General features: G+C 40.3%; 1 protein-coding gene across 1 annotated transcript in view; it reads right to left on the bottom strand.

Annotated features, from left to right (window-relative positions):
* Positions 1-22335, bottom strand: part of ZCWPW1 (zinc finger CW-type and PWWP domain containing 1) — a 30317-nt gene that overhangs the window by 3478 nt on the left and 4504 nt on the right. Inside the window, exons 3-15 of the mRNA XM_060033184.1 lie at positions 20500-20556; positions 19427-19680; positions 18862-18940; positions 17657-17774; positions 17199-17356; positions 16747-16869; positions 10906-11022; positions 10052-10172; positions 9353-9428; positions 8841-8945; positions 7846-7929; positions 7177-7243; positions 6667-6764 (exon numbers count right to left, since the gene is read on the bottom strand). Coding sequence (XP_059889167.1) covers positions 6667-6764; positions 7177-7243; positions 7846-7929; positions 8841-8945; positions 9353-9428; positions 10052-10172; positions 10906-11022; positions 16747-16869; positions 17199-17356; positions 17657-17774; positions 18862-18940; positions 19427-19680; positions 20500-20524 — 1425 coding nt within the window. The 5' untranslated portion in view covers positions 20525-20556. The remainder of the gene's footprint in view (positions 1-6666; positions 6765-7176; positions 7244-7845; positions 7930-8840; positions 8946-9352; positions 9429-10051; positions 10173-10905; positions 11023-16746; positions 16870-17198; positions 17357-17656; positions 17775-18861; positions 18941-19426; positions 19681-20499; positions 20557-22335) is intronic.

Raw genomic sequence — 22335 nt, 5'->3', positions numbered from 1 at the left:
CCCGTGAGCCACAACTACTGAGCCTCCGCTCTACAGCCCATAAGCCACAACTACTGAGCCCACGTGCCACAACTACTGAAGCCCGTGCTCCACAACGAGAAGCCACTGCAATGAGAAGCCTGCGCACTGCAACAAAGAGTAGCCCCCGCTCCCTGCAACTAGAGAAAGCCCGCGTGCAGCAATGAAGACTCAACACAGCCAAAAATAAATAAATTAATTTTAAAAAAGTATCAAAACCAAACATGCTAGAGAATTATCAGATTGGAAATTTAAAGCAAATATGATTAATATGCACAGGGCTCTGAAGGCTAAAGTAGACAGCATTCAAGAACCGATGAGCAATGTCAGCAAAGAGATGGAAATCCTAAGAAAGAATCAAAAAGAAAGGCTGAGGATCAAAAACACTGTAACTAAAATGAAGAATGCTTTTGATGAGCTTATTGGTAGACTGGTCACAGCTGAGGAAAGAATCTCTGAACTTGAGGATATCTCAAAAGAAACCTTCAAAACTGAAAATCAAAGAGAACAAAGACTGGAAAAAAGAATGCAATATCCAAAGATTGTAGGATGACTACAGAATGTATAGATATGTGTAATGGGAATACCAGAAGGATAAGAAAAAGAGAAATATTGAAAACAATAATGACTGAGAATTTCCCAAATTAATGTCAGACACCAAACCACAGATCCAGGAAGCTCAGAGAACACCAAGAAGGATAAATGCCAAACAGTCACACCAAGGCATATTATTTTCAAACTACAGAAAATTAAAGTCCTGAAAGAAGTCAAAGGAAAAAAAAATCTTACCTGATATGCTAAGGAAGGGGAGAAAATGGAATCATATAAAAGCTCAATCAAAACCACAAAAGGCAGAAAAAGAATGGAAGACAAAAGTAGGAAGAAAGAACAAGGGCAACAAATAGAAAACAGTAACAAATATTGTAGATAATAATACAACTGTATTAATAATTATTTTGAACATCAACAGTCTAAATGACTGTCTAAAATGACCAATTAAAAGACACAGATTGTCTGAATGGATCAAAAAACAAGACCCAACTATATATTGCCTACAAGAACCCCACTTTAAATATAAAGACACATATAGATTGTAAAAGTAAATGGATGCAGAAAAATATACCACGCTAACACTAATCAAAAGAAAGCAGGAGTGGGCTTCCCTGGTGGCGCAGTGGTTGAGAGTCCGCCTGCCGATGCAGGGGACACGGGTTCGTGCCCTGGTCCGGGAAGATCCCACATGCCGCGGAGCGGCTGGGCCCGTGAGCCATGGCCGCTGAGCCTGCGTGTCCGGAGCCTGTGCTCCGCAACGGGAGAGGCCACAACAGTGAGAGGCCCGCGTACTGAAAAAAAAAAAAAAAGAAAGCAGGACTAGCTATATGTTAATTTCAGACAGAGCAGACTTCAAAGCAAGTAAAGTTATCAGGGATAAAAAAGGGCATTACATAATGATAAAGGGGTTAATTCTCCAAGAACACATAACAATCCTTAAAGTGTATGCACCTAACAGAGAACACCAAACTACATGAGGCAAAAACTGACAGAAATGCAAAGAGAAATAGTTGATCCCACTATCATAACTGGAAATTTCAACAACCCTCTATCATAAATCGACAGGTTCAGCAGGCAGAAAATCAGTGAGGACACAGTTGAACTCAACGACACCATCAATCAACTAGATATAACTGGCATCTATAGACTACTTTATCCAACAACAGCAGAATACACATTCTTCTCAAGCTCACATGGAGCACTCACCAAGACTGACCACTGGGCCATAAAATACAAATTAACAACTTTAAAAGAATAGAAATCAGGGGCTTCCCTGGTGGCACAGTGGTTAAGAATCCGCCTGCCAGTGCAGGGGACACGGGTTCGAGGCCTGGTCCGGGAAGATCCCACATGCCATGGAGCAACTGAGCCCGTGCGCCACAACTACTGCACCTGCGCTCTAGAGCCCACTCGCCACAACTACTGAAGCCTGTGTGCCTAGAGCTTGTGCTCTGCAACAAGAGAAGCCACTGCAATGAGAAGCCTGCGCACCGCAATTATGAGTAGCCTCCGGTCACCACAACTAGAGAAAGCCCATGCACAGCAATGAAGACCCAGAGCCGCCAAAAAAAAAAAAAAAGAATAGAAATCATACTATGTCTGCTTTTATACCACAATGGAATTAACAGAGAGATAACTGGAAAAATCCCAAAACACGTGGATATTACACACTTCTAAATAACATAGGTCAAAGAAGAAATCTTAAGAGAAATTTTTTAATGTATTGAACTAAATAAAATGAAAATATAACTTATCAAAATTTGTGGGATGCAGTGAAAGCAGTGCTTAGTGGGAAATTTATAGCATTGAATGATATATTAGAAAAAAAGAAAGATCTAAAATCAATGATGTAGGTTTCAACCTTAGGAAACCAGAAAAATTAGAAAAAGAGCAAGTTAAATCCAAAGCAAGCAGAAGAAAATATATAATTAGAGCATAAATCAATGAAATTGAAAACAGGAAATCCATAGGAAAAAATCAACAAAACTAAAAGTTGGTTCGTTGAAACGATCAATAAAATTGATAAGCCTCTAGGTAGGCTAACTAAGAAAAAAGAGAGAGGAAACAAATTAATATCAGCAATTAAAGAGGCGACATCACTATAGATCCCAAGGATATTAAAAGACTAATAAAGGAATACTACAAAGAATGTTATGCCCACAAATTTGATAACCAAAATGAAATGGACCACTTCCTTAAAAGACACAATCTGCCAAAACTCACACAAGAAGAAATAGACCACTTGAATAGGCCTACATCTAATAAATAAATTGAATCAGTAATTAATATCCTTCTAGAGCAGAAAGCACCAGGCCCAGATGGGTTCACAGTGAATTTTACTAAACATTTAGTGAACAGATTATACCAATTCTCTATAATCTCTTTCAGAGGATAGAAGCAGAGAGTATTTCCTAACTGATTCTATGAGGCCAGCATTACCCTAATACCGAAACCAGACAAAGACGTTACAAGAAAAGAAAACTATAGATCAATATGTCTGATGAAGAGATGTAAAAATCCTCAACAACATATTAGGCAAATCAAATCCAACAATGTATAAGAAGAATTATACACCATGAACAAGTGAGATTTATCCAAGGCATGCAAGGCTAGTTCAACATTCGAAAATCAATTCATGTAATCCATCACATCAACAGCTAAGAAAGAAAAATCATGTGATCCTATCAACAGATGCAGAAAAAGCATTTGACAAAATCCAACACCCATTCATAATAAAAACTCTCAGTAAGTAAGGAATAGAGTGGAACTTCCTCAACTTCATAAAGAATATATACACAAAACCTACAACTAACATCACACTTAATGGTGAGAAACTAGAAGCTTTCCCACTAAGATCAAGAATAAGGCAAGGATGTTCCCTCTCACCACTCCTTTTCAACATCATAGTGGAAGTTCCAGCTAATGCAATAAGACAAAGGAAATAAAAGGTATAGAGACTGAGGAGGAAGAAATGAAATTTTGTTTGCAGGTCACATGATTATCTATGTAGAAAATCCAAAAGTATCAACTAAAAACTCTAGGAACTAATAAGTGATTATAGCAAGGTTGCAGGACACAAGGTTAATATACAAAAGTTCATCACTTTTCTACATACCAGCAATATAAAATGGAATTTGATATTTAAAAATACATTTATATACCATTTATATTAGCACCAAAAAAATTAAATAATTAGGTATAAATCTAGCAAAATATATACAAGGTCTATATGAGGAAAACTACAAAACTCCAGTGAATGAAATCAATGAAAAACTAAGTAAATGGAGAAATAGTCCATGTTTGTAGATAAGAAGATTCAATATTGTCAAGATGTTAGTTTTTCCCAGCTTGATCTATAGAATCAATGTAACTTCAATCAAAATCCCAGCAAGTTATTCTGTGGATATCAACAAACTGATTCTAAAGTTATATGGAAAAACAATAGATCTAGAATAGCCAATACAATATTGAAAGAGAAGGACAAAGTTGGGGGACTGACCCCATCTAACTTCAAGACTTAGTGTAAAGCTACCATAATCAAGACAGTGTGGTATTGGTAAAAGAACAGACAAATAGGTCAATGGAACAGACTAGAGAGCCCAGAAACAGACCCAGATAAATATAGTCAGCTGATCTTTAACAACAAAGCAAAGGCAATAAAATGGAGCAAAGATAGTCTTTTCAACAAATAGTGGTGGAACTACAAAAAAATTAATCTAGGCACAAACCTTATACCCCTCACAAAAATTAACTCAAAATGTATTATAGATCTCAGTGTAAAATGTAAAGCTATAAAACTGCTAGACGATAACACAGGAGAAAATCTGGATAACCTTCGGTATGGCAATGAGTTTTTATGTACAACACTGAAGGCACAATCCATAAAAGAAATAATTGAGGGGCTTCCCTGGTGGCGCAGTGGTTGGGAGTCTGCCTGCCGATGCAGGGGACACGGGTTCGTGCCCCGGTCTGGGAGGATCCCACATGCCACGGGGCGGCTGGGCCCGTGGGCTGTGGCCGCTGAGCCTACGTGTCCGGAGCCTGTGCTCCGCAACAGGAGAGGCCACAACAGTGAGAGGCCCACATACCGAAAAAAAAAAAAAAGACTCACGATAGAGGACTATTATCTAAAATAAACAAAGACAAATGAACTTATTTACAGAACAGAAATAGACCCACAGACATAGAAAACAAAGTTATGGTTACCAAAGGGGAAAGGGGGGAGGAATAAATTAGGAGGTTGAGATTAACATATATACACTACTATATATAAAATAGATAACCAACAAGGACCTACTATATATCACAATATTTTGTAATAACCTATAAGGGAAAAGAATCTGAAAAAGAATATATATATATGGCACTGAATCACTGTACACATATGAAACTAACATATGATAAATCAACTACACTTCAATAAAATAAAACATACAAAGAACTCATAAAACTCAACAATAAAAAATAAACAACTCAATTTAAAAATGGGCCACATACCTTAATGGATATCTCACCAAAGGAGATATACAAATGGCCAATAAGAATATAAAAAGATGCTCCACATCATATGTCATCAGGAAAATGCAAATTAAAACAACAAGATACCACTACACACCTATTAAAATGGCCAAAATCCAGAACACTGACAATACCAAATGCCAGCAAGGATGTGGAGCAATAGGAACTCTCATTCATTGTTGGTGGGAATGCAAAATGGTACAGCCACTTTGGAAGACAGTTTGATGGTTTCTTACGAAACAAAACATACTCTTACCATACAATCCAGCAATTAAGCTCCCTAATATTTACTCCAAAGGAGTTAAAAACTTATGTTCCCACAAAACCATAGTTATAGTGGCTTTATCCATAATTGCTCAAACTTGGAAGCAACCAAGATGTCCTTCTGTAGGTGAATGTATAAATAAACTGTGGTATATCCAGAAAAATACAATATTATTCAGCCAAAAAAAATTAATAAATGAGCTATCAAGCCATGAGAATACATGGAGGAATCATAAATGCATACTTGTAAGCGAAAGAAGCTAGTCTGAGAAGGTTACACGTACTGTATGATTCCCACTATATGGTATTTCAGAGAAGGCAAAACTATGGAGACAGTAAAAAAAATCAGTGGTTCTCAGTGGTTAAGGGGTATGGGAGAAAAGGAATGAGTAAATGGAACACACAAAATTTTTAGGGCAGTAAAAATACTCTGTATGATACCATAATGATGGATATGTGTCATTATATATGTGTCCAGGCCCATAGAATGTACAACACCAAGAGTGAGTCCTAATGTAAACTATGGACTTTGTGTGATTATGATGTGTCAATATAGGTTCAGCAACTGTAAACAAATGCACCACTCTGGTGGGATGTTGATAACAGAGGAGGCTATACATGTGTGGGGGCAGGAGGTACACAGGGACTCTCTGTACCTTCTTCTCAGTTTTCCTGTGAACAAAAAACTGCTCTTAAAAAGTCTTTAAATATGAAAAATATATGTATTTCATATGCCTGAAAACAGATTAAGGAAATAAAATAATGAATATCCTAAGTGTTCACAAAGGGAAGAAAGGACAGTGAAGAGAGGCAACCTGCTATTCTCTGAAATTGCTCCAGTAGGAACCAAAGAACTACAGTAGGAACTGAGATTGTAATCAAAAGATAAGTTCCGGGCTTCCCTGGTGGCGCAGTGGTTGAGAGTCTGCCTGCCAATGCAGGGGACATGGGTTCATGCCCCGGTCCGGGAAGATCCCACATGCCGCGGAGCGGCTAGGCCCGTGAGCCATGACCACTGAGCCTGCGCGTCCGGAGCCTGTGCTCTGCAACGGGAGAGGCCACAACAGTGAGAGGCCCACGTACCACAAAAAAAAAAAAAAAAAAGGTAAGTTCCTAGAGATATGAGATATTAGAGAGAATAACTGAGGAAAGAGGAGACTCTCCTTCCCTGAAGACCCCCTAAGAGATAAAACCAGCCAGCCAGTCAGGGCTACTCTGATGCAGGGACAGGACGGTTCCTTAGAAAATATAAATCCATGCTAACCAGATGGCCTACAGCAATCTCCTAAAAGGAATCCCCAAGATCAATCTTACTTTTTTTTGTTGCTCTTCCTCCTCTTCCTCCAACTCTGACTCTTCCTCTTCTTTCTCCAAGCAGGAATCTAAGCTGTTAGCCCCAGAGAGCATTACGTCTAGAACAGGAATAGGAAGGAAAGGCTAAATAATTTATCCGATAAAATAGGTGATGAGTTAGTGGAGCTGACCCCAGAGAATCAGTCTTCTAATTCTGCCTTTCAGGTCCAAGTCACATTTTCTCCACGAAATCTGATCCTAGATTATCATGGTTCCACCCTTTTCAAAGTCCTGTCACTATTCAACATGCACCCTCCCTCCCTACTCCCTTTTTTTCTCCATTCCTCTCTCTACCCATCTGTGCATCCATCCATCCTGGACACTTGGTCAATGGCATTCATGAAGAGCCTCCTATTATAGAATCCAGAACTAGGTTGATGATATTGGATATAAAATAAAAGCTTCAGTTGCTGCCCTCATGAAGGAATCCCTTCCCTCTCTCTCTAGTCTTTAACCTCCTACTTATCCTACCTTTTCCTTCCCCACTGTAGTCAGATCCACTGTATCGGCTCCAGAAACCAAACAGGTTAACCCGCTCCTGAGGGAACCAAGAAACAAAAGCATCATCTACTACTCTCCCAGGGGCTATTTTTGTCCTGTCTTCAAGGTTTTTAGTTATAGAATTTGTATTAATATTCCATACCATTTTCACTTGAAATTTCATATTTTCTATCTAGATTTTGTAGAGCTTAACTATTATAATGTTATAATATTATAATATACAATATTATTATAACTTCTTTTTCCAGTTTGTTTATAATTCAGTTAATAACTGGGAAGGGGAAATTCACTGTCATTCTCTACCACCCCCAAAAGCAGAATCTGAGGGTAAAAACTGACTCCACATAAGAGAGAAGATAAGGTACATACACCTGAGACTCGAAGTTAAATAGGTTTGTGGGATTCCCCCTACTAACAGTCCCTGTTTGGACTGAGAAAAGATCCCATTTGTCCAAGGGTAGGGAAAAGAATGGATGATTTAAGGCATCAAGGGAAGCTGGCCTGGGAAGAAAAGACTAGTTCTAGGACTAAGACTGTGTAATGGGGAAGGACAGCCGGTTTTCCACAGTAGGAAATGCATAACTTGCTTTGTGTCCCAAGTCCCAAAGAGAAGCAGGTATGTGATCTAAACTTTCCCACCTGAATACTGATCTGCTCTGCCTCTTGGGCCATCATCAGGGCTGCCCCCAGTTTCTGGCTGAAGTCCTTATTCTTGCACTTTTTCTGAAATGAAAGATTTCAGAAAAGTAACTCCAACAAACTGCTACTCACCAGACATTACCTTTACATTTATTTCCAGTTTCTGGTATTGATATGATACTCCTATTCTTAATCTTTTGAGCTCAGAGACACAATCCCGTCTTATACCCAAACAAACCTTTCATCAATTCCTAGCAAAATTTTCAACCAACATTTTGGTGTCCTCTCCAAAGTAAAGCCCATGGAAATTTGTAAAGGCAAAATTAAAGGAGTTCGGATGACTGTACTTCTAAGCTTCTCACAAGTTTCTTTAGATCCAGCTGCTTGATTCAGTACTCACTGCCTGATTTTCTAAGGTCCCTGAGCTCCTAAACCTCTGCTCATTTGCAAGGCTCATCAAGCCCAAACTGATTATAGGGAAGAAATATTATTTAGTTAATTCAGTGGTTCTCAACCAGGGGAGATTCCCCCCCCCCATAATAGATTTGGCAATGTCTAGAGACAATTTTTTGGTTGTCACAGCTAGGGTTAGGGGTCCTACTGGCTAGATGCCAGTAGGATGCTGCTAAACCTCCTACAATGCCTAGGAATCCCCTCACAACAAAAAATTATCTGGCCCAAAATGTCAAGTGTCAAGACTGAGAAACCCCAAGTTAATCATTTCTATCACACCTGCTTTGGCTAAACTGTAGAAAACCATGGTCTTTAGGAAGGCCCTCTATCTGCAGACAGGGAAAGAGACTAAGAAAAATCATTATCCTGCTGCAATCCTGGTAGAAAGAAGTGTACCTCATGAATAACCTCACCCTTGCATACTTGGTCAGATATGTACTTTCTCCTCACACAGCTTCCCCTGGGAGAAATCAGGTTTAATAAAGAGAAGATTTAGTTTTTCAAGTTCCTTATATCACAACTGACCCCTGAGGGTTGCTCACCACTGCAGCTAACTCCAGGGATAGCTCCTGGAAGTTCTTTAGCATGTTGACTGGGATCCAAGCACGAGAGACTGTTTCTCCAAAAAATGTCACATGGTACTTGGACTGTAATAAAAGATGGTTCTGTTATAGACTCTTGTCCTTCTTCTTGCTTTGGCCCTCTAGCCAGAAAAGGCAGGAGAAGAACTGAGGATTTACAAGGAAGCAGGGGCTGGGCCTTCTCTGTTCCTTTAAACCTGACCCACATATCCCACCTCATTCCATTGTTCTTCCATCCTGACCTCAGGAGTCCTAACCAAAGCATATTTATCAAAACATGAATGTCCTAGTAATGAATAAATTTTAATTAGATACAAATTTGTTTCTATATCTTTTTGTCACTCTAGCTAAAAATCTGTTTCTGCTTGTGTCTGCTGGCTATGTCTATATTTCTAACTATGTACATCTGTTAGGATGGATTTGTTCATTACTTTGGCCTGAGCACCTACCCACCCTGAATCAGGAGAACTCACCGGCAGGGAATCAAGATGAGATGCAAAAAGAAAATATTCCCCCAGGTCAGGATCAGATTCTACCATGCCTGGCCACCTGGAGAAGACAGATGGGTGTAGGGGATGGAAGAGAAGGGGTTAGGTGAACAGAACACAAACTCATCAATATACATGTACATAAAAGGGCAATATGTTTCGCAAATAAAGGACCCCCAAAATAGACCCCTCTGTCAACCCTCCACAGTGGTCACTACCAAATGATTGAAGTGACTTTCATCAATGTACAAAGAAGCTCAGAATCTTTCTAGTAAAAATACCTTATCCTTCTAGGCCTTCTGGCAACCCTGAGAAAAAAATCTTTTGACTAGGGACATCTCCAAAAAAGAAGCTATTCCACCCTTCCTTGTTCTCTTTACTTTGTATATCTCTCATTTTCCAATGTCTAAAAAAATATCTTAGAGCCACTCTTCTCTTTCTACCCATCCAGGGTAGAACTGTCCAACACTTTTTTCCAGGGGGATACCACCTCCATCGTGAAACCTCTAGAAAACAGGTTCTTTCAAAGCCTCCAAGCTTAGCACTTTATATTCTCCCTCACCCATGCTCTTTCTAAGGCAGGTACCACTTCCATTATAAATCCCTTCCATTTCCTCCCTCCCTGCTTGAATCTACCACTCCCAAGTTCATGAAGGATGCTCTGACTCTGCCATAGCGCCCTACCAGGGGTAACCGTATTGCTTGGCCCAGATGATGGATCCTGGGATGTAGGAGGCATAGGCCACTTCATTCTCATGCCCTGTCCAGGTCTCCTCAGGGATATCACAGTGATTATACTCCAAATCTGCCAAAAGAGAGGAGGAATGAAGGGATGGAAAGAGCCTCATAAGGTGAAAATCTGGATGAGGGCAGAGGAGAGGACAAGAAGAAATTGGTATATGCAGCAGGTAGGACCAACAGGACACCTGGGAGACCCATGAAGGAAATGCAGCCAGAGCCTGGAGAAGTAGGAGAGTTGCCTCGTTATGCTCTGTAGAAAGAGACTCCAAACTTCTACCTACATCCCACGAGTCTGACCCTGCTTCCATCAGTGTAACATCATGAAGGTAATTTCTCTGATATTCTGTTTTCTCATCTGTAAAATAGTTGGGCTAGACTAGAGCTTCCTAATCTCTTTCAAGTAGTTTCAAACATTCTAGAATTCTAAGACACTGAATCTCTCTCACTGGCTTTTCCCCATACATCCCATATCCCTTCCTATCTGCCAACCCAATACCAACAATCTAATCAGATTGACAGGCTCAAACCAATGCTGAAGAAGATGGAATTCACTCAGAACATATGTTTAGATTCCAGGACTCTCCTCACAACATAGCTCTTCAGGGTGTCTTCCTCTAGCCCTTTATGCCAGATTCATCTTGTCATGACAGCAAGATCCCTCCCTCTCCCCAAACACTAACTACAAGGACCCCTGGAGTCCTAAATATACTTTTGTCATATTTAATCTAAAGGATGGAAGCAGGGAAAGAAAGGGACGAACAATAAAAACTGAAAAAAAAATTTCCACTCCATTCTACCTGTATTCTGGTCACAGGACCAATTATCTGGGAGGACTGAGGGGTCAATGTTCCCACGTAGCCGCCTCCATTTCTCACAGTTTGGAGAGGAACACTGGACCCAGACTAGACATTGACCTGTCACAGGAAAAAGCCTGATATAAGAGACTCAAAAATATGTTCTTCCTTCTTCAATTTAATTAAAATCAATATACTCCCTGCCACCACCACCTCTGCCAGAATCACAAAGCCTTAGAGATCAACTCATCCAATCCCTAATTTATAAATGGTAAAACCAAAAGCTCAGAGGAGATAACTGACTGCTAAAGATCAGTCTAAAGTGGTGGCAAAGCTGAACTTAGAGCCCAGGTCTCACATCTCAATCTTTCTCCTATACCATGCTATCACCTCTCCTCCCCCAAGGCAGAAAGGAGTGTTTCCCGTATTGACAGTTCTTAAAAAGGTTGTCTGGCATATTTCTGGCTAGTGCCTCATTTCTCTGAGGGCATGTCACTACTAAAAAGTTCTTCTGAAGGACTAACCAGCACTTCTTTTGTGCACAGCATCTGGAGTTCCTGTTTCAACCTCAACAAATTAACCTGACACCAAATCACCAAGTTGCAGCCTTTGGGACCAACAGCCCTGAGTTCACCCCTCTCCCAAAGACAGGTTTAAGCCTATCGTTTCTCAAACTGTTTACTTCAGGCTGTGCTCAATGGCCAAACACTCCTTTTATCCATTACCTTCCAAACTCTCATCCCCACCTTTCTCTACCCCCACATCTTCTAAGTTGACCCAACGTCCCACACAGCCTCTCCTCTCTCCCTCCCAAACTCTTCCACTATAGTCTTTGGGATTCCAAACAAAAGCAACAAAAGTCCACATGTCTTCAATCTCTTCTCTGAAATTCTGCCTCCCTTCTGAAATCTGGTGATGCGCTAATGACACTGCCCCAACCCGACCCCACCCCACCGCTGAAGCCCTTTAAGAAGAGCCTGTCCTTCTCACACACCCCACGCCAGAAAGTGGGGTCAGCATCATCCTTGCTCCCCATTGACACTTGCAGACCATTACTATCCTCCCTCCTATAAAATCCTTCCTCCCTCGAGGTCTATGCCATGGGACTACACTGCCCTCTCATCACCCTTGTCAAGATGCTGGCATCTGGTTCAGTCTTCTCTCCACCTCCTGCCCTCGTAGATGACCACTACAGCCACAGGAGTAAACTCACAAGGCACCCCGTATGTTCTCCTCCATGCCACCTCGGTCACCCCCTCACCTCAGGAACCCACTCCCACCCTGCATGCCACACCCAGTCATCTGCAGGGACCGCGCACTCCCCTGAACCACTTATCTAAACCCCTCTCTGATAAAAATGCCCCATTCTTCCACCTTACTTGCTCCAAGACCCCTGTGGCAACTTTCAGTTTATCTAGATCTCCAATCCACTGGTCCCTACCTTTCTCTCAATCTAGTAGCAATTAAGATTAATTGTTTTTCTTCACTCTGTACTTATGCAGGTTTGATTTCCTTAGATTCTCTTGCAGACATCAACAACTCCCTTTCCCTCTGTCCTTCCTCCCGCCCAGCTAGCAAACGCAATTCTGAATGAACCCACTCTCCTTTTTCTGTGCCTATACTCATTTGACTGAGCATTGCTAGAGAAAAATCACTGACCAGCCACCTAGGTATACTATATATTCACAGCTAACAATATCAACCAATATGTTTCTCTAGTTAGTTCACTCTCCCACTGTCAAATTTTACCTTGAATGCCGAAACATAAGGGTGCCCTCCATCCCACCAAAATCATCCCTCAGAAAAGCAGTTGGCTTACATTTGGGTCCCTTCACAATATCTCATATTATGGATCACCTTCTCAATTACTTTATTTTGAAGAATAAAGTACTGGTTGAGAATGATATATTAGTCTGAAGAGACAGTTTCCAATGATAGTTTTGGATGTTTACAGAGGTGACCTGGAAAGACTAGAAGAAAAGAGTGGGGGAAAGGGCCAGGGACCATAAAAGTGAACAGAGATCAATCAAATAAACGGTGGTTGTAAAAATAATGAATATTAAAGAGGAAATGAGTGGGGGAAAATCATCCTAATGCTATAAAACTAGGTATTTATGGTTTAGGATGAACTTTCCAATGACAGTTTTTAAAGACATACAGTTCCTTAAAGTTTCCTCTTAAGCAACTTAGAAAGAAGAGGTGTTTGAAAACAGTGTTTGAGGCTCACGATGTGCCTCCGTGATAATGAAGGCTGATGTCATAGACACAGGTCAAGAGCATTTCAGTTGACTGCTCATTCTTGAAACACTAGCTTTCTTGGGTTCTGTGATCCCTCATTCTCCCGTTTCCCCATCCCATCTTTCTGGTAACTCCCTCCTCAGTCTCTTTTACTGAATTCTCCTCGCTCTCTGTCCAATCTCTAAATCCCTGAGTTGGAGTTCCAAAGCCTAATCATGGGTCTTCACTCCCCATGCTGCACTTTCTCCTGAGGCCGGCTCATCCATTCCCTCAGCTTTGAAATCCACTTTCACACCTGACAACACACAGAAGTACGTTAACAGCCTCCGTTCTGAGCTCCCGGTTCCTATAGCCATCTTGCTCTTTGGTATCTCTATCTGGATGTCTCACAACGATCTCAAACCTAATGGGCCCAAACCCAAATGCTTGATCTTATCCTACAGAACTGTCTTTTCCCACCTCCTTTCACATAACTGCTCAAGCCAGAAGCCAATCATCTTTGACAAACCCTCTCCTCTCTCTCACCTCCCAATATCCAGCTCATTACCAAGTTCTGAAAATTTTACCTCTAAAATATATCTTAAAACCATTCACTTCTTGTCTCCTTCATCATCCTAATCCAAGCCACCAAAATATCTAATCCTAGCGCTAACTTCCTAGCTGGTCTACTCTTGTCTCCCCATACTCCATTCTCCAATTAATCACCAAAGGGGTACTTTTAAAACATCAATTTGATGATGTCACTTCCCTGGTTAAAACCCACCAGGGGCTTCCCACTACACTTAAGATAAAATTCTCACTTTGTAACATGGTCTTTGATCTAGCCACTGCCTACCTCCTTACATTTATCCAGAGTCACTTTCCAGCCTTGCTTCCCTTGCTCTCTGAATCCCAATTATACCAGCTTTCTTTTAGTATCTGGAGTAAGACAATCTCCACTTTACCTAAAACTGTCTCCTACGCTTCACTTTGCTAACTTCTAGTCTTGCTCCAGGTTTCAGCTTAAATGTTATTTCCTTACAAATGCTTTCTCTAGCTGACCCAATCTTAATTAGGTCTCCACCATTTCCTCTCATGACATTCTTTTCCTTCCCTTCACAGAACTTAATGCAAATTTTATTTACTGGATACTCCCTTTCTACTTCCTGCTCCAGGAGCACCCACCTCTCCTTGGCAACTGTGAAAAACAGGAAGAGTGGTTCATTAATAGGAAGAGGCTTACACAGTCACTACAACCACAATTCAACTCACGAGCACTGCCAAAGGAGTGAATTTCCATCTCCCAGTCTAAAATCTATCCCTCGTCTTAATACTGAGAGTTACAGATGGAACACTACTACCCAGACCACCCGACTACCCAAATTAGACTTATACCTCCAGCTCTTTATACTGATTGCCATCTCATTACAACACGAGGAGTGGTTTACTGCCCTAGACTACCTTGTTTCGTACCTGCATAGTCTTCCTAGAGTTTTCTTTCCAGTATGTACAAACCATATTATTCTTCTATAATCCAAATTTTATATATATATATATATATATATATATACGCATGCGTATTAGACACCAGCTAATTGTTTAGTCCACTGTTCCTTAATCTTAGCATTTTTGGTTTTTTTCTTTTTTGGTGCAAGCCTGTTTTCCCCCAGATTAAGTCTACTTATTTTCAAAATTTTAAACATACTAATATATTGTATGATCTATTTTATTTATCATACTAAAATTTCCCAATATTACCAAGGTTATTTCACACAATGTATTTGTTTGTTATCTATCTAGCACACTAAAACTGTAAATTCTATGACAGCAAGGATTATCTATTTTGTTCACTAATATATTTCTAGTACCCAGCACAATGCCTGGCATATAATATAAGGCATTAAAAACTATTGTTAAAAGAATAAATAAATCTATATGCATCCTTATTTCCCTCCATCCAATCTGAAAGGCTGGGTCCTTTCTGACTCAAAATAAACCCTCTGATTCTCTTCTCATTCTCTTCTTTAATCTCTCCCTCTCTATAAACAATTTTCTCTCAGCATATAAATATGCTGACAATAAAGAGGTCAAGTGTCTTTCTTTTAAAAGAAATCTAAAAAAAAAAGAAAGAAAAATCTTCCATCTACTTTATACCCACTCCCTTTTATTTACTATTTTTTCCCTCCTAGTTTTCACATCTAAACTAATTGAAAAAAGTATCTATTCTTCAACCAACAATAACCTGCCATTCACCCTCACCAACCCCTATGGTTGCTCTGATCAACCCTAATGATTTCCTAATTGTGATATCTGTTGATTTTCAAATCTTCATTCTTTTTGTTATCTCTGTAGTAGCATTTAACATGGCTAAACACTCCCTCTTCCCTGACATTCTCTCCTCCCCTGGAATCTGTGATACCACACTCTCCTAGTTTTCCTCCTACCTTTCTGAGCTTTCTCTTAGTTCTTCTTAGCTTTCTCCCTGGGTACCTCTTCCTCTGCTCAACCCTAAACATTATGCTCCCCCAGGGTTTTTATCCAATATTCCCTTTTCACTCTACACCCTCTTCTTGGAAAATTTCATCTATTCCTATTGATGCAGATGACTCCCGAATCTGTATCTCCGAGAGCCCAGACCCCTTTCTTGAGCTCTAAATCTCATCACAGACCCCCTAACTCAGGCAAAGCTCAATCCATCATCTTCAACTTGCTCTTTCTTCTATATTTTCCACTTCAGATCATGATTCTTCATCCACTCAGTCACTCATGCCGGAAAACAGGACCATCCTAGAGGCCTCACTCTTCTTCAGCTCTCATACCCAGCAGCAATCGTATCATATTGATCTTGCGTCCTAAAGATCTCAATTTTATCTCTTCCTCTTCACTGCTATTGTCTGTCTTCCTTGCCTGGATAATTATTTCTATGGGTCTAGTCTTTCTCCTGCCAATCCATCTTCCATGCTAGTGTCAGAGCAAGCTTTCTAAAATGCAAATCTTATCAAGTTTTGCCTACTTAATGTCAATCGTTCCTCTTTACTTTTAAAATAAAATCCAACTTCCTTAGCCTGACTTGTAAGGTCCTTTAAGATCTGGGGCTTACTTGCCTCTAACCTTATCTCCCCCACCCCTACAACCTCCTACTCCCCAAAATACCCAAAAGCTACAAACATTAGCCCTCCTCCATTACTCTGCCAATAATTATCACTCTGACCCCCATTCCCACCTTAGTTCCTCTGACTAAATTATACTTCAAGATCTGGCTCAAGTGATATCTTTTTCTTGGAAACTTTCCCAGGACTACTCCCAATTTGTAGCTTTCTTGTTGGCCTTCCTCACAAGCTTCTCTCACGCGCGACAGGCTTTTATTTGTTTCCTCTGCATTTACTCAGTACCTCCTAAAATGCCTAGAATTTAGCAAGCACCAAACACCTGTGGATTATATGACTTAATAACTGAATGAATGAAATAGTTCTCTCTCTTCCTCAGCACCATATCCTCTAACAAGCAGCTGTGAGGGATAAATTATAGTCTTTGCAGAATTTCCTCTAACATCCTAACCCTTACCTCTCTCCTCCACCTCCAATTTTCAAGCCCAAGGTAGGTTTTTCAAACCATGGCTGAACTCACCAAAACCACTTCCCTCTCCTTTTTGTTGGTCCCTGATCTGAGAATGATCCTGAACTGTTTTCTTCAGTTGATCTTTCTGCCTGTGCTCATGTCCACTTTGGGCTTTCTCCATTTTCTCATTTTCTGGGAAGATACAAGAAAACACATGAGCCATGCCGCTAAGCCTGCGCGTCCGGAGCCTGTGCTCCGCAACAGGAGAGGCCACAACAGAGAGAGGCCCGCGTACCGCAAAAAAAAAAAAAAAGAAAAAAAATAAGAAAACATTGTAGGGTAGGGAGATGAAGAAGAGAATCTCTGTAGATAGTAGAGGCCAGTTAAAGAAGGAAGAAGAATCATAGCTCAATAGTTTCAAGTCTTGGGCTGAAAATTCTCAGTATGCCCACTGTCCAATTCCCTAATTTCATGGAGTAAGTACTTGAGCCAGGTGTCAAAATGTATCTGACTATACTTACGAGCGGCCTTCTTTCTTTTGCTTAAGGAGAGTTTATTGAATTTCTTCTCAGAGGGTGCAGGATCTGGCTGGCCTGGCTTAGATGTCTTTATCTCAGGGATTACTCCACCTTCCTGAGAGGCTGAAATCTCTAGAATATGCGGTACCACTACCCTCTCTCTGCAAATAAGATTTTTAATTAAAAGGTATAAAGGGGCAATTTGTAGTACCCCTCTTTTGAAAAAACCCAAGGATAAAAGTTAGGAGGACAGAAGAATTGTAAGCTCTCTATGGCCTCCTGAGGTCATTTTATCCATCTACTGGCCTATTTTTCCCAACTCAACTCAAGTATCTTTCCTGAGATGAGAGAAAGCTATAGAGATATGAAAAATGACTACATAGATAGATAGATAGATGGATAACCATTTATCAATATTAAGTCTACCCTGTGATCAACTCGCCTCACTGGGATAAACTTACCCATCAGCACTATTATTATCAGTAGTAGAAGAAGCAATTCCTGGTTCCTTGTCTAACTGGGTACATCTTGTAGGCTGGGCACAGGAAGTCTCTGCAAAATCGAGGCTAGATTCCATCCCTCCCAAAACAAAATACTATAAGCAGAGAAGCAATTAAAGAAAACAGCTACTCCATTATTTCCAAACTGTAAACTTTCATTAAAATATCTCCCATCAGTTGCCTGGAAGAGCTTACCTTTGGACTTTTGCCACACCATAGAACTTACAAGTTTTTTGTTTTTTTTTTAATATTTATTTATTTAGTTGTGCCAGGTCTTAGTTGCAGCAGGCGGGGTCCTCAGCTGTGGCTCACAGTCTACTTAGTTGCAGCTTACCGGCTCCTTAGTTGTGGCATGCAAACTCTTAGTTGCGGCATGCATGTGGGATTTAGTTCCCCAACCAGGGATTGAACCCGGGCCCCCTGCATTGGGAGCGTGGAGTCTCAACCACTGTGCTACCAGGGAAGTTCCAACTTTCAAGTTTTTTAATTCTCAGGAAAAACTACAAATCTATATCCTTCTGCAAGCCTTTCCAGATTGATTTGCCTATTCTAGGATAGCCAGGTAATGTTAACTTTATTTTGTGTACATAACAGAAATTTTATGTACCATGTTTTATATCATTTGCTCCTCAAACTTTCTCTAGGAATGGAAGTATACCTAAGAATAGCTGAAAATGTCAAACCACTGTCCTTAGCCTCATGACCTTATGGAGAAGGCCTCACGACCTATGCTATAGAGTTCCTTATTCTAAAATCAAATTCCTGAGCACATGTTAAAGCAGTATTAGAAACAGAAATATACAACGGTAGATGGAGATGGAGACTAAGTTCTTCAAATCTGGGAAAAATAAGTTATCTTTTCTATGAATATTGTAAACATATAGAAATAAATTTAAATTACATTTTAAAAATCTAGATGAGACTATTTTTATATTCTGAAGTCAATGTAATCTATTTTTCTAAAAGTCTGTACCCTCTGTCTAAGGTGGTTTAGCTATAGTCCTGTTGATAGAAGATGAAGTATTTAAAAATATTTCAAAGTCTCATCTAATATTTCTTTACTTAGAAAGATGGAGGGAAGGAGAGAAGCTATCGACTTATTCTACCCCTCAGATAACAATTTCTTTGCCAAACTGAAACTCTTTTACTCTCACTATAAGCCATACCCAAGCACTCCTGGAGGGACTTCTGTAGCACAATCTGGACAATCTCCTCAAATTCTGCATTTGTAAGAGTTGATTTTCCCTGCAGAGAGAAGGGTAGGGGAGAAAAACTGCTCATCTTTCCCCAGTCCTCCTCTGTGACTAGTCAAGGAAGCCTCCTTTAGATAAGGCAGTAAGTTCACAAGACTGAGAGCATAAAGTCAACCTAAGGATTCCATAAATTCTATCCCAGATCTCCTGGGAGTAAAGGAGTCAAAGAAAAGGAAAAAGTTTATAAAATTTCTGTCTACTTCTACTCTCACCTCCATCCCACCTCAGCCCCTCCCTGCCCAGTATGCCCTGCTAAACGCTTTCATCAAAACACTTTTTACCTCTTAGAGAAGAAAATAGAAGCCCCAAAAAGAAATCAAAAACGGAAACTACAGGATGAATTTTCCCTGTGGGATTTACTACATTCAAATTTATGTTATAAATATTTAAATGTCTTCTGAAATGAAAAGATCCTGTTTGCCCAGGCTGGGTGACTAGGAGAAACTGTCCCACTAGAGCCCATCATTGTGATTTTTACCTTTTCTTTCTTCTCTGCTTTCTTGCTGTCTTGAGCCTTTCCTTTTATCTCCTGGCCACTGCTTGTACCATTCTCTTTGGTTGTTTTCTCCTTCTTCTTCTCTAACCTGGCCTTTAGCAGGCTTGGCCTGGTCTCTGCCTCTGGGGAACTGATTCCCAGGATCTCCTCCTTCGATGAGTTAAGGTTATAGGGCATCAGGCTATGTAGTTTTTGTGCAGGTGGGGCAAAGGTTTTCTTTGGTCCCTTCCCGCATTCTGAAAGAAATTTGATCATCAAATGGAATTTATGAAATATAGAATCTAACACAGAAATTGCCAAACACTACCATTGATTGACCATATCAGAATTATCTGGATATGAAATATTAATAATATTATAATATGAAATATTAATATTATAATGAAATATTATAATATGAAAAAAATAAATTATTATTTAACAGATTCCTAGGCCTTCCTTCCCCAACCCTCCCAGCCCCCCACCCTCTCATCCCTGCCCTAAGATTCTGATGAAGTAGTTTGAAGTGAGGCCCAAGAATCTGTAATTTTCTGAGGCTATCTAGATGATTCTGATGCACTACCAGGTTTAAGAACCACTGTGTAAGTCAAAGGTGATAAATATAAGTATGCAGGAAGCTGAATTATTCAAATGTGAATTTTTTTTTTTAATTTGCTTGTTTTAACTTTTCACAAAATTTTAGGGGAAATTAGAGAAATTTTTAAAAACCTAGTCAAAATCTACAAACGATGCAATGAAAATTGTACTGATCCTCCCAGGTATAAGTAATGTATCTTTCTTCTGAGCTTCCATAATACTTTGTACCTGTCCTGTGGCATTTACCACATTCAAATTTATGTTTTAAATATCTAAATGTCTCTTCTCTCCCTACGAGTTCATACATTTCTTGAATAAGACTGTTTCTAAGTCAAATGTATTTCACTCAAAGTGTCTAGAAAAGTAGTAACTTTAACAAAGTGGACAGGAAATACATGTGAATTGAGCTTCCCTTTGGGGGGAAAGATGTCCAGATGACCAACGGCTGAGAAAGAAGAGGAAAGTGACTCTTGACTCACCTTTACTCTGCAAGGTTGTCATCATTCAGCTCAGAAGCTACACTTTTCTTTATGCCTCTGTTAGAAAAAAGAAATGAACTGCTATTACTCTGAACATGATTTTTCAAATTTTATTGAAGCCTAGTTGATTTACAATGTTGTTAATTTCTGCTGCACAGCAAAGTGATTCAGTTAAACTTATATATATTCTTTTTCATATTCTTCATCATTATGGTTTATCACAGGATACTGAATATAGTTCCCTGTGCTATACAGTGCTGATCGAACATGATTTTTTTTTTTTTTTTTTTTGCGGTACGTGGGCCTCTCACCATTGTGGCCTCTCCCGTTGCGGAGCACAGGCTCCAGACGCGCAGGCTCAGCGGCCATGGCTCACAGGCCCAGCCGCTCTGCCGCATGTGGGATCCCCCCAGACCGGGGCACGAACCCATGTCCCCTGCATCGGCAGGCGGACTCTCAACCACTGCGCCACCAGGGAAGCCCTGATCGAACATGATTTTAAACTTTCTCCTCTACCTGTCTTCTTGGGTTCAGGGTCTCTTTGCCTGGGACACTTGAACTACATTTTCTACCTTCTTGATTACAATTCTACTCCTCAGCAGTGCCAATTACATGCTGGAGGATAATAAAAGTTGCTGTTTTAAAGATCAGCAACAATCCTTAGTGTTTTAAGTGCCTAGAACCATGTGCAACATGAGGCAGGCACTTGTAAGTAGGTAGAAATGATAGTGGCAGTGATGTGTTAAAAAACAAAATTCAGGGGCTTCCCTGGTGGTACAGTGGTTAAGAACCTGCCTGCTAATGCAGGGGAAACGGGTTCAAGCCCTGGTGAGGGAAGATCCCACATGCTGCGGAGCAACTAAGCCCGTGAACCACAACTACTGAGCCTGTGCTCTAGAGCCTGCATGCCACAACTACTGAGTCCGCCCACCTAGAGCCCGTGCTTGGCAACAAGAGAAGCCACTGCAGTGAGAAGCCCGCACACCGCAACAAAGAGTAGCCCCCGCTCACCACAACTAGAGAAAGCCCGCGTGCAGTGATAAAGACCCAACGCAACCAAAAAAAAAATAAATTAAAAAAAATTCAACTGAGTAAATTTTGAGGATCTTATTGGCTTTATTCAACAATTCACGAATTGGGCAGCATCCAATCTACCAGATAGACAGGAGCTCCAAGGAGCTATGCAAAATTAAAGACTTTTACAGGCAGAAGGGAGCAGGAAGAAGGAAGTAATACTAGGCAAAAAAAAAAAAAAAAGCAGGTTGGTCATACAAGGTTACTTTCCTTTAAGGGACTACTGGAGTCTATCAGGCAGATTACCCAACTAGTGATGATCAGGCAATTCCTGACTGACTGGTTTAAGATTCCATTTCTGGGAGACCTAACATTGTAATTAAGTTGTCTTGGTTTAGTGACTTGGGGCTTAGCATAAGCAACCCCATTTGGTGCCTCTTATTAAAGCAAGAAACATTTTTAACAGCCAGAAGTATAAATAGTAGCAGAGTAGTGGTAGTAGGGTGTGGACAGTCCTGGGAGTTAAACAGTGAGAGTTTTCTTCAGAGCGATAACCTCATTTCACAAGGTTCTCCTGAATACTTAAAAGACAAATAACCTATAAATTCTCCTACCTAATTCAGACATCCCTATGCATAGAGAACCCCCTTTATTAACATCACTATAATGTATATCTTCCCTTTACCTAAATCTTCTAGTCTAATAAATTTCCGAATGTGCTGAATTCTCGCAATTTCTATTCATGGCTCAGAAATATTTAGTAATCAGCAGAGGTCCCCAGAGAAGCTAGTAAAAAGAATCTAGCATATTCACTCTATATCC

This window comes from Delphinus delphis, chromosome 15 (genome assembly GCF_949987515.2).
Source record: "Delphinus delphis chromosome 15, mDelDel1.2, whole genome shotgun sequence".
Classification (NCBI taxonomy): Eukaryota; Metazoa; Chordata; class Mammalia; order Artiodactyla; family Delphinidae; genus Delphinus; species Delphinus delphis.
The sequence above is the reverse complement of the archived record's forward strand: the minus strand, read 5'-3'. Positions and strand labels throughout refer to the sequence as shown.